Below are 13,297 nucleotides of genomic sequence, written 5' to 3' on the forward strand. Positions count from 1 at the left end.
AGCGTTACAGGTTGGAAATGACAAGAGGCTGCGTAAATGATGACAGAACATTTATTTTGGGGGGGGAAGTATTAGCGATGCACTGATACCGATACCAGTATCGGGCCCGATACCAAGCTCATGTACTCGTACTTGCAATCGTATAGATACACAGATACCAAAGATTGATACCTCACGTGACATGAATGGACTGAAATTTGTGCTTTAAAAGTTTGTTACTAGCACATAAATATGCATGTCTTTTGAGGCAGAGTAATTAGTCTCAGTGTGTTATGCTTGGGAAATTGACACCTCACCAAAAACAATACAGGTACAGGCATCGGTGAGTACCAGAAAAGAATATTGGTACTCGATTGCAAAAAAATGTTCTCGTGCATCCCTATGAAGAATCACTTTAGTAACTTCAGTTCCCCATCCTAAACTAAGTAAAAATGAGAAGGGTATTTAATTTTTCTGAACTTTTTCAAACGATATTTTGATAAACTTTACGTAACTTTGGGACAACTTTTTAAATCCCAAGGTTTAGCAAATTTTTCCCTTCTTTTACCGTTTTGGAATAACAATATCTATCCATCACCTCAAACCTCACCATGACAACGTGAAGCAAACTTACGCTCAACAGGTCATGAGATATACATGAGCCTAGTTTGATAAACACTCTAAAAAGATTGGCGACAGTACAGTAAACTTCAAGTGAAAATGTAATTCCTCATCATAAAACCTCTTTATAGACAAAAGCAGAAAAATCTTACATCTATGGGCTGTGTTGGAATCTTCAACTTGGTGAGAGAAGCCTTGCCGTTGGGCTTCATTTCTCCTACCGAGCTGCTGTGTGATTGACTGCCGTAAGACTCAGAGGAAGTCTTGGGCTCAGCGGTCTCCTGACCGTCCATGGGCCGCACATAGGCGGTGGGTTTCTGAATCATAGAGCTGGGCTTAATGATCGAGGGTGGGAAAGCCTGGCTGGAATGTTGCCCGCTGGGAAAAGAATGCATCCTTGAGGGTGAGTCCCAGTTTGCTTCCCGGTCCCTCGGAGACTTGCGGTAGCGCTCCTTGTGATCGGCTGCCAGCGAGCGCGAGTGGCTGCCGGAGCTCACAGAGCTCTTTGCCGGACTGGAGGTGGAGTGGGACTTGTGCTCGGAGCTGTGCTTGCTGGACTTCTTACTTCCTCCGCTGTGGTCTCGCTCGTGGCGCTGACCACTACGCTGACTGCCGCCGTGCCCGCCTTGCATGGACGAACGTTTCTGCGAGGAGGAGGATGTTGAGGAGGAAGAACATGATGAGGAAGAGGAGGACGAAGCTCCGGGTGCCGGGCCGATGGGATTCCATTTGCTGTTCTGGCTCTGGGAGCCTCCGCGCTGGTCGCTGTACTGAGCAGACTTCTCTTCAGAAGAACTATTGGAGGCTTTGGGAATGAGTTTGGACATTGGGGGTTCGCCGATGGTTTCCTTCATTTCGTCGTAGTTTCCAAGCATGCTCTGGATGCGACTTGCAAGTTTATCTTCCTTGGACTGTTGGGAGAAAAAGAAACAGGGTGAGAAAGACTTGAGATATGCCAGAGAATATGAACAAAACTGGGGGCGAATGCTCTTTAACTTGGACATAATGGCCATATTTTTGAGAACAAATGAATAACTTTAAAATATATATAGGCAAGCCTATATAGGCCTACATATTTTCAATATTTTATTTATCACCAATCCATTAAGCAAGTAATGAACAAACAAACCAAGTAAAACTTGTCTTGTGACTCATCTGTTCAACACCTTCTTACTTTCAATCTATTTCAATGCATACATAAATATGGTCGGAATGTTAATTACCAGCATAGTATCTAGAAAACTTCATCGCAGCTTCTAGACATTTGAAGCTGTTGGCATTTCCCCCATCAGTTATCTGATCCATCAAACAATTCAAAAGAATTTCAAAGACAATGTTGAATCATGTGACCAACAATACTTGTCCTTCAGCTGTTCTGTCCAGAATGTTCATGACAAGCATACTGCAGCAGTTTATTACATGCACAAATGCCCTCACAAATTTCATCCAAAATAAACAAGTTTGGTACGCGGAAATGTCAAGCAGCCGTTTTCCAGTTAGTAAACATTTAGTAGGGTAAATGAAAAAAAAGTAGCTATCACAGCATCAGCCCATACTGGATGTAGGCCTATGTCTTACATACTATGACAGATTCACTTTAAACAACAACCTCTGAGCAAAGCTTGTTAACAGTGAAGATTATGCTATAGGACAGTGCAAGTCGTTTATTACACATATCAAATCAACCTTAACATTCATTAATAAGCATCTTTGCAAAGGCCATTTAAATAACCCATGTCCATAAATAACCTATAATCCCCCACAAGAATGTAATATATATAAATCTGACACAATATTATTTCCAACACTGTTTACACCTGGCAAAGCAAACCACCTAAAATGTTTGACTAGAAAATGTCTTTCTGGAACGAGATAGCTAAGAACTTACCATTTGTTTAGGAAGGAAGCTACAAGACCACTAACCAGTGCTAGGTCACTATCCAGGTCAACCAGAAACACACTCATGTACTTACCCCAAACGCCTCGCCATAACCCAACCGGCTTAAATTTCCTATCAAAAAACTCCTCATTGACTAATATGGTACTGTCAGTTTTTTGAAAGATGGTACATTGGCATTACAATGTTTATGGACATGTATAATGGTAGCTAGGGATGTAACGATTCACAGTGAGCCTGTTGAATATCTATTATAATATGTGACAATTCAAGTGGGTTGAGTTACAAAACATGTGGCCGCTGTGTTTACTGCCATCTTTGTAAATCTGGATCTGCTGATATTTCGTAAAAAATGTAAGCACAGACAAAGTATTTGTTTATATTAAAGAGACATGTATGATGTATTATTCATTTTTTATTTTATTTGGATTCTTTTTTAAATTGCTATTTAGTTTTCGAAATGAAGATTTTTTTCATTTTACCAAGAAATGTGCAGCATTTGAGACATAATAAAAAGGCAGTTGTTCGTTTCGAACTCATTTTGTCAAAAATAATTGTGAATTGTATTGTGAGATCATGAAGCGGATCGCGAGCCGAGTGAATTGTTACATCCTTAATGGTAGCACTAGGACTGGGTATCATTCCTACCTCAAAACACTCCGTGTCATGATGCCATTCATTTCAATACATCACAATATCAATTGTATCACTCCAAATGCTCAAGATATGTGCAGCTCTGACAGCAAGGTCGAGTATGGGGTTATTTAGAACACCCTGCTTTTTTATGATGTATATGAAGGCATCATAAATACACAAGTATTAACAAAAGGGTCTAAATAGATGCAACAATTGTAATAGATCAATAAAGTAAGGTAGTGCAATCATATAAATAGCATGTTGCACTAATAGTCATTCAGTACATTAGAGTTTAGAAAGTGCCACTTTATTATCATCTGATACCATGGTATAGCATCAGCATTTTATGCATAGGGGATCTTTGCCAAAGAGATGAAAGGTTAGTAAAGCATATAGGCAGAATGTGATAAAAACTGAGAGAAAAAAAACACCCAAGACAAAACGAACTCTAAAGGGCAAATAAATGAAGAAACGAAATGAACTTACAACTTTAATAGGTTCAGGGAAGAGGGGGGAGTTAGCTGGGAAGACCTCTCCTCCCTGAGGGATTTCCTGATTTCTCCTTTCCCTTTCTTTCATACGGAGCACATTCCGGTCTTCACGGTTCATGTTGCTACCAACAGAGACAAAGTCACTAAGCATTGAGGGTGAAAATAGCTTTCCAAAAAACTTCATCTACATTTAAATCAAGATACAATTGGCACTTTCCATAAATAAGATAAAAAAGCCATTCTATTTCTGCCTTAAACAAATGGTTAGTTGAATAAGATGTTCAACCTTACAGTATTTAAATATTCATATTTAAAGTATATGAGAAAAAATGTAAATGCATGTGAGAACGGGAGGCTTAAGCTGTCAATTCTAACTAGTTTGGTTCGGTAGGAAATTGTTATTGATGGACTTAGATTTCCAACAAATGAAGAAAAGATAAAATAAGATGAGACAAAGTAACTATTTGACAATTGAAAAGTGTTGTGGTAACAGGGTTAACTTGGTGGAGTGAGACCGATACTATATTACAATTTGTGTAAAAATGAAAAAGCAAAGTCATTAGAGGGCACAATTTAAAGATGGAGGGACAAAGACATTTCATAAAACTAACAGTGATAGTAAACGCAAAAATGAAAATTATGTCATCAATTCCTCACCCTCTTGTCATTTCAAACCTGTATGACTTTCTTTTTCTGAACATGAAAGAAGATATTTTGAAGAATGCTGTTAACTTGCCTCCATTTACATTAGTTTTGTGTCCATACAACAGAAGTGAATGGGGGCCAATGCTGCTCGGTTACGACTTTCTTCACAATAACTTCTTCGGAGTTCTGCGGAAGAAAGAGATTTTGAACTGACAAGAGGGTGAGTAAATTATGACATTTATTTATTAGTGAACTATCACTTAAATGAAACAAATGAATAAAACTGCTAACTTGATGTTAGATAATAGTTTATCCATCACATTTACAAGTTCTTAAAAAAATGGAAGAATGCTTCAAAGTTAAAGGGACATCAAAAACACCATATTTGTGGAATGTGCCAGTTACACATCTTAACAACAAGTTAAATAAATAAAAAAGTGATTTCATTATTCCCATTTAGAAAACAAGGCTTTCTTCGCAAAATAAGAAAAGCACTGTGTCTTATCAAGCATATAGCACACACAAGATAATTATCTGCCCTTTAAATGACAAAGATTAGCAGAATAAAATAATGGCAATAGCTGAAGGAGTTCAATTGAAATATCTAGCCAATTATAATTAGCATTATCTGTTAATTATGGGTGTTATAGTGCCATATGATCGCCACGATGCAGAAAACGTAGACGGAATCCAGGCATAAAACGGAATTTGCACAATAACAAAGAAAAATTAACCGGGGATAACTGGAGCCGAAGTTGTATAGTATTGAAATCGGTTGAGAAATTGTGTTTTATCCAGAAAAACCGCATCACCGTCAAAAATATTACTTAATTAAAAATATTACTTAAATTTAAGAAGTCCTGAAAACAATAGAAAAAATAAACTGATAGGGTTGGGTGTTTTTGATCAAATTAAATTTCAAGTACTGGACAGGTTTTAAAAACGAGTACTCGATTAATTGGGGACAGGGTATTAGAAGGGGCAGGGCATATCCCTCAAGGTGACAGTAAAAGGATTTGAATAACAACACTGATACGAACATTTATGTTGGTAAAATTACGACAAGATTGAGTAAATAATATAATTAACACTGTTAGATTATTCAAATTCACTGTAGAAATTTTTGAAAATACGGTAAACATTTAAAGAATTATCTGCCCTGTCGCATTTCTGTCTGTCAGTATATGAGGGGAAAGTCTCTTATGCTCATCTGACTTGTCTGTCTGATAGTAGTGGTTTCACCTGACATTTTGTGTCTAAATATACTGGTGCGCAGCATGGTGAGCATTTTTAACCCATTCTTATGAACTTGAGCGCACGTTCACGTGGCGCCCGAGAAGCAGAGGAATGCTCGCTTTGCTCCGGTTCGAGAAACCTTGCCCTGCGCCACGAATACAACACTGTGCAAGATGATAACTAATCAAGCTTGTCCTAGATTTGTATGTATTGTATGCAACTTGGCGCTGCATATTTTGAACGTGACTATTTTCGTTAAGTTTATCAAAGTGAAACCAGACATCGCTGCGGGCTTTCAATGCACTTTTGTGCTCTGGACTTGACTCTGGACCGCAATGTCTCGCAACGCAACCAACCAAAATGCCAGCATAGCCTAACCAACCCGAAAAAAAATATTTTATTTATTGACCCAAACGCTCATCGTTTTCATCATTGGTGTCGCGACGGAGTACACGTGCCCATCCCTTTGTAGGGGTAAGATGGTATTAACACAGGTAAGTACATTATAACCTAATTTTACATATTTTTTTCCCTGAATGGTTCAAAGTATCCAAACAAAATGTATAGTATAATGCAATGTAACAAGCTTTGGATAAAAGCATCTGCCAAATTCATAAATGTAATTGTGTAGGTTTTTTCATTGAATACTCTATTTTTCTGAAGTATTTTTTCATGTGGCCAAATATATATAAAACACTGAAAACACTGAATCCAGAAAAATAATATTGGAAAAAAGGATTTGGGGAAAAAATAAAACTGAATTTGGAAAAAATACAATGGATTTCATATGGCCCTAGTATCTCTTTCATTTTCAAACACATATCGATATCCACAGAAATATGGAGCAAAGCGTTTATAAAATTATTAAGACAAAGAAAATAGTGATGTTACTTGTTTCTTTGAGTGTGTCTTGTTTCTGTGCTGCATTTAGCAATGTCTTTTAGTTTGTTCATTTCTAACTGACCTGGCATTCCTTAATACTTATTTTACTGTCACTTATGTATTAGATCTCCCTATGATATATATGCCTCATTGTTTCTAATCCTTAAAATCACAGAGGACTGTCTATCCAAATCTTACTAGCCAATGTTAGTCAAGCGTTGTTAAGTCCTGCCCACATTGAGTGGTTTGTGCCAGAAAACGCAAAATTGTGAATCTTAAATGAAAAATCCAGCAGGAAATTTAGAAGCGATTATTTGCGAAAGGGACAAAACTGAAAGCAAACAAAGAAAATGAAAAAAGTGTTAAATCTTTGCCTTTGAATTTATAGTTTTTCACTCAGTGTAGGTTTTTTGTTTGTTTCTTAAAAGTAAGCATTTATTTCTATTCTCACAAAAATACTTCCATAATCAGCAGCTCAACAGTTAATTTCCTGAAAATAAAACAATAGAACAGCAAACAAAAAAAGCGAACAGTAAGAGGAACAGCAAGCGCAAGTGTAAAACAAATACAGACTAAGCCAAAAATTAAAAAGGAGAAAAAAGTCAATGATAACAAGTGAAAAATGGTGGACAACCATTGGCTAGTGCAGTGGTTCTCAACTCTGGCCCGCGAGACCCATTTTCCTGCAGAGTTTATCCCCAACTCTGATAAAAAACACCCGAACAAGCTAATCAGCGTCTTTACAATAGATGCGTTCAACTTAATGCGCCGCTGGGCAAATCTATCATCGTATGACATTTAAGTACCGCAAAAGAGATTCAAGTGCAGATTGCGCGGTACGCATTTGAATCGGTCTCGCAGTATTTTAATGCGATATATCTAACAATCTGCGCAGCCCAACATTAAATTGAACGCGTCTGTTCCAGAAGTCACTGACTCGCCTCTTCAGGCGTTTTATAAGAGTTGGTGCTAAACTCAGCAGGAAAGTGGATCTCGCGGGCCAGAGTTGAGAACCACCGGGCTAGTGGGTGAACACCCTTAACAACTGCACTAAGCCCTTACCTTACTTTTGTTTTTACACCAGTTAACTTATCACAGATTTAAAACACAAAAGCACTTACTATTAGACAATTAAATCCAACCAAAAACTTAAAGATTTGTTGTCCAGGTAAAACTGTTTGTATCACTGATTAAATCAGCAGACATAGTAAATATGAGGGTTAGAAAGGCATGCCTGGGGAGGTTGTAAACTCCTAACTTTCATTGCAAGGTAAAAACTTGTTACATCTAAAATCATGTTACAGTAAAAAACTTTTTTAAATGTCAATTTAATGTATTTTATTTCAGTCAGCCTATAAGGAAGCGTGTCATTATTCTATTATCCATTGTGTTATGTAAACGTGGACAGACGGACACAGAATGTAACTTGACCAAGCAAAAACAGGTTGTAGCTGGATTATAACTGCGCCTGTAATGAGAAAACAGTATGAATGTGCTAAACGGAAAAACTTGCGCATGACAAAGGCACTTAAATTAGCATTGTAGCGTGTAGTCGCTTGATACACAATCACTACACAAAGTCAAAATCTAATTAGTACCATCTCATGCAAATAATCAATGATATTTACTGATGGACTGGTTTGCACACCCAAACCCTTTCTACCACACTGCTCATTGAAAGAGTGTGAATAGCTCTGTCACTGAAACCTATGGGAGCCCACAGTCTTTCTAATGGACCTCGCAAAGATTCAAGACTGCTTTGAAAATACAGGTACTTTGGCGAACAGCAAAAGCGAGTCTTCTGTCATGTATTTTTGAATCAATACCAACCAAACAGGCAACATTACAAGTGCAAAAATGAATTGATTCTTGCTAAGTATAGTTTGTTAATAATAACTGATATTCTTAATGTATAAAGTATATGCCTGTAGCTCAACTGGAGGAGTACTGCAAGACCAACACGAATGGGAATCCCAGGAAACTTATAAAAGGATATTACTGTAATGTTTAGCTCATGATTCACGCCATTGATTAATCAAATGATCAATTTATATAAACATAAATGAAATGGTTGAATAGTGTAATCGAAAACCATCATAATTTCTTCTCTCTAATGCTATTTCAAAAATGTATAAATGTTTTTCTTTTACACAGCACATCTCGCTCTTACTTTTGCATATTCAAACCTAATGTGACGCTCAAAAACCAATGGCACAACACCAAAACTGGCAGGCCATTTCCACTCACTATACCTTAAGTGAACAGATTTTTTTTTTAATAATACATTATTTATAAATCCATTGGATCTTAAAGTCATATGGGTATGGAACTACATGAGGATAAGTAAATCTCGCAGATTTTTGCTTTTGATAAACAAACGAAACAATGGCTGGTAAAATAAACCTTTAAAAAAAGTCACCGGACATCTACAAGTGTTTGTGGATTGTATATTTCATGATGTAAATATATGTTAAAACATAGGGGAAGATGTTTATTCCAGCAGGTCTGTATGAAAGTGCTGTTGGGCCAATGACTGGGAAGTGTCAGTCAGCACAATATGGTGCGAATACATGCCTTTTGCATCTTTTGATTGAATATGATCGAAGTAAGCCATTAATCTTCAAGTGGGCTTAATACATTTAATACTCTGCTACCAATTATATAACAAAATATATATAACACTGAATTACAGAATAAGATTATTTTCATTAACTTCTACGCTAATGTTAAGAAAATGCCTTATTAGGATAAACCACTTCAGAAAAGCTTCATCAAACAGATTTGCAAACATGGCTCATTATTTGTTGGGTATTTCAGGACTGCAACATTAACTAGATTATTATTATTTGCTAGGCCTGTCTAGAACCTTCTTATTCATTGGCATAGATCCTACACAACGATTAGAGTGCTGTGAAGTGAAACTTACTGAATTACAATGATGTAAAACAAATCAAACTAAAACAGGATGTGGATTACTGAGAGAAGGCCTAAAACTTTCCTGTGACTACTACAGGAGTTACTCACTGAAACATGGCTGGTGCTATGGCTTACCCTGACTGAGAGGCCATGGCCTCAACCAATGAACCATTGGAAGAGGATTGAAAGAAAATCCCAGACAACTCGATGGTGCTTTTCAGCTACAGGTCCTTTTTGTTTAGTACCGTCCACTTTGAAGCGGTTTCTTGATCGAAAGCTTTCACACTTCAATCGTCGTTGCTGTATTTCCTGGGAGTTGAGATAATTCTGACTTAGGGGCGGCTACAGTTTGTCTGCGGAGCAAACCATTGACCTACAGGGAGGAGGTACAATTTTAAACTCCACCGGACAGGACAAAATAGATAGATGATATTCCTTAAGATAATAAAGTATAGAATATCAGTTGCTTTGTTACCATTGTGCTGCTCAACAGAAACTAAACCGTTTTCCATAATGCAAACACAAAATGATAACATAATAGACTAAACAAACTACTTCAAATGTTTAATAAAGTCTATGCTGAAATAAAAATGTTAGACTTTAAGATTTGATTTATGTTATATTCACACAAATTGATCTGAGGATTCTATAAGAGCCGCTCAGCTTTGTAAAACTCCCCCTCTATGTCTTGTAAAGTATGGTGCGGTCCACCACTGCACTTATAAGGAGATGTTATTTTATGCTAGTCAGCCACTCCTCTCCCTTATCCTCTGACTCAGAGCAGAGTCCAACCAATCAGCTGCTGCCTCTCAGTAAACACATGCCCTCCCCCACTTGGGCTGAAGCCAACACAATCAGCATAAATTTCCTTAAAGGGCTAACTGCAGTTTTTCCAGCTCCAGGGGGAAATCGTTTGGAAGGGGTTAGTTCATCTACAAGTACCCATGAGGCCGATGAGGCAATTAGTTTCAATATGGGAATCACCCAAAACAAATTTCACTAAACTGCAAGGTACAAAACAGAGATGGAAGACTCTGGGAGGGAGAGTTAAATTAATGTTTTATGTCATGTAAATCTTTTTCCATGCCTTTGGATTCATTTATAATTTACTCGTGTGTAAGCTTCTCAAAGTGAATTCAAAAGCACACTAATAAATCACTATATTAAAACAACACGCTACTCGCTCGGCTTTTAAAAGGGAGAAAAAAAACCTCATATAAACCTCATATTAATTTCAAACAATGTGTAGCTAAAATAGGCTCACACTTAAATTGTCACTTGGCAAAAGCTCAGTCAAATAAAGCAGATTTTAATATGGACAGATTGCGTTAGATACTTTCGTCCAAAATCTGTCACATTTTTATAAAACATTTTAATTTTTTAAACATAAAACAAAAACTGTATGTGAAGGTCTAACTAAAGCTATAAACAAAGCTTCACTAAAAACAAAGCAGGAGCTATACACATTATGAATTTTTACTGTGGTGCCAAATAACCTGGAAGGACCTTATAGCAGCAAAGCCAAGGGCCTTTGCACTCTGTTTTAAGTTAACAACCTGTGAAGATTAATACCATTTTCAAGAGACATCATTTAAAAGTGCCCCTTTATCTAGATAAGATATATTGTCCCACAGATCACAGTGCTAGTTCAAGAAAGCCAGGCTTAATGTATAGTCTTCTCTCAAATGTATCTGGTCTATTGGATATTTAAGATTAGTTTTGCAAGAACAGGCTCGAAATGATTCAATTGGTACATCATGACAATTATCTCTCAGGACTGTGTGCTCAGGGTGTGTACTCGCGTCACGTACACAAACAAGCAACCCCAGAAGTTAAATTTTACATCATCAAACGGCTTTGACTTTCTGCAAAATCCTAAAATAAACAACTGTTATCCAAGAGAACACTAATGTTTAACCTAACAATCTATAACGGCAGTTATGAATTTTTTTAAAACTCTAGTTCAAAACTGAGGGCTTGTATGTGATCCAAAAATAATATAATTAACAAAAATGCAGCAGTCCTTTAGCAAACAAATAAATATATTGGAAACAAGACAGTTACCCGTGTAACTATTATGACCTTATCTGACCTGATTGACTTCTGAAGTCGTAAACAACATTAGCTGGTCCCCAAATAAAATACAATAACTTGTAGAATGTACTGCCCTGATTCCTTGCCTTAATAAAAGCCTGCTACGTTCACACTGCATTTTACAAAGGGAAATACAAAATATTGCTAAGCATCACTCACGTTTTTACTAATCATAAACGCAGACAGGGGAAACCGTTAACTGAAGCCACAGACCACATCAAAAACAGGAAGCATTTCGGATCCTCAAGACTTTTAAATGTTATTATCGAGATGCCGTATTTTGCTCAACAAAGTCTTCAACAGTACACCTTGTGTGACTGGCTTATCACTGACTATCGCTAGAACAACACGAACTGTCCTTTGGAACAGTGCACGTTTTCCATGTACAGTGCAGGAGCTACAGAGTGTGTGCGTGCGAGTATTTTTGTTACATAAGTGGCAACAAACCTGTCCTAGCTCAAGACTTAAGCCTGTGCCATACATACCGTATATCTATGCCAGCAGCTTGGAGGTATGCATGAGCTGCCCTAAAAGCTCACTGATCAATAAAAGTTTACGACACTAACATGTTTTGACCATCAGGATTATCTACACAAACCAACATTTATAAATTTGGAAGCCTGAATACAATCACCAACTCTTTTAAATGTTATTAAACATTTTTTTCTCATAAATAACTACTTTGTTGAGGAATCTTTGTTCAAGCTTCTTGGAAATTGACACCATGGTGCACCATTTTTCAGATTTTTTCCTCAAAGACGTGTATTCAGCATTTTCTGTCATAGAACAAACTGTGTAATATTCGGAGCATGGACAACAGCAAAGACCCCCAAAAAACTAAAACCCGGCCTCGGTATGAGGGAACCGGACATGCTAAAATGCTAACTTGTTTTTGAGTTTAGCGTACAAAAATATAGCATGACTGGAGCACTCTACGCAAGTGGCATCCAGTTAGCTATTTTTAAACCAAGTTTTTGTTATAAATCACAGTTTGTAAATCACAGCATATATTACTTCAACGATTTATTGGTCATATGTAAAACGTAATGTTGAGTGCATTGCCTTGTGGGATACACAAGCCTGTACACTTTAATTTTTAACATAGTACTTTATTGGGGTATCACAGGCATGCTACACACAGTATATACTACATGTAATGTAGAAACTGTAAGTGTGCTACAATAACCATGATCGGGTCTTAAGATGGCCTCCAAACAGGCAAACACTAGGACAGTGCTCTTCAATGGGTATGCAAATTCACTCGGAATGGGTTTAAATTCGAGTTTTACCAGAAAGACATATGGCTAAATTATGTTTTCTAAAGTACACAGAAATGAAAAGAGATACAAAACATGTTACAATTCTAAAAAAACTGACAACAGTACTGTTTCCCAAGTAGCTTTGTTGTTTTATTCTCCCTTCTCTAGACCAATAGTTTCTTTTGTACCAAACTAATCCATGGCAGTAAACTTAATTATATTTTATGTCTCAAAACAGATGTAAGTGGTCAGGATCTAGTTAAACGGATGTTATCTGTAAGAGCTGATTCACAGAGCTACTGCCATTTTGACCGTGTTTACATATTGTCAAGATGGTAGACGCCAGCATATAACTTCAGCCGAGACTGAAACATTGTTACATATTGTACGCGCACGTCACAATCACGAAATGTAACACGATGCGGGAGTCAAAAGTTCACACAGTTTAAATAAACATTGAGTACATTGCTGCGAATTTACTTATCGCGACTAAATGCTGTAAACAAAATTTAGACGTAAACTGAAAATAATCAAATGCCTTGACCTATAAGAGGTAAATTACATTTTGGAAATCAACTATTAAATAAATAAATAAAATAAACAGAGCTAGTTATACCGTTATGGCACGGGTCCTGACAAGC

General features: G+C 37.0%; 1 protein-coding gene across 1 annotated transcript in view; it reads right to left on the bottom strand.

The window, feature by feature from the left end:
• aff4 (AF4/FMR2 family, member 4) overlaps window positions 1–13,297 on the bottom strand; it is a 28,616-nt gene that overhangs the window by 14,747 nt on the left and 572 nt on the right. Inside the window, exons 2-4 of the mRNA XM_056731350.1 lie at window positions 9,439–9,676; window positions 3,620–3,746; window positions 753–1,511 (exon numbers count right to left, since the gene is read on the bottom strand). Of these exons, the coding sequence (XP_056587328.1) occupies window positions 753–1,511; window positions 3,620–3,746; window positions 9,439–9,455 (903 nt within the window). The 5' untranslated portion in view covers window positions 9,456–9,676. The remainder of the gene's footprint in view (window positions 1–752; window positions 1,512–3,619; window positions 3,747–9,438; window positions 9,677–13,297) is intronic.

The sequence above is a fragment of the Triplophysa dalaica genome, chromosome 19 (genome assembly GCF_015846415.1).
Source record: "Triplophysa dalaica isolate WHDGS20190420 chromosome 19, ASM1584641v1, whole genome shotgun sequence".
NCBI classification, from domain to species: domain Eukaryota; kingdom Metazoa; phylum Chordata; class Actinopteri; order Cypriniformes; family Nemacheilidae; genus Triplophysa; species Triplophysa dalaica.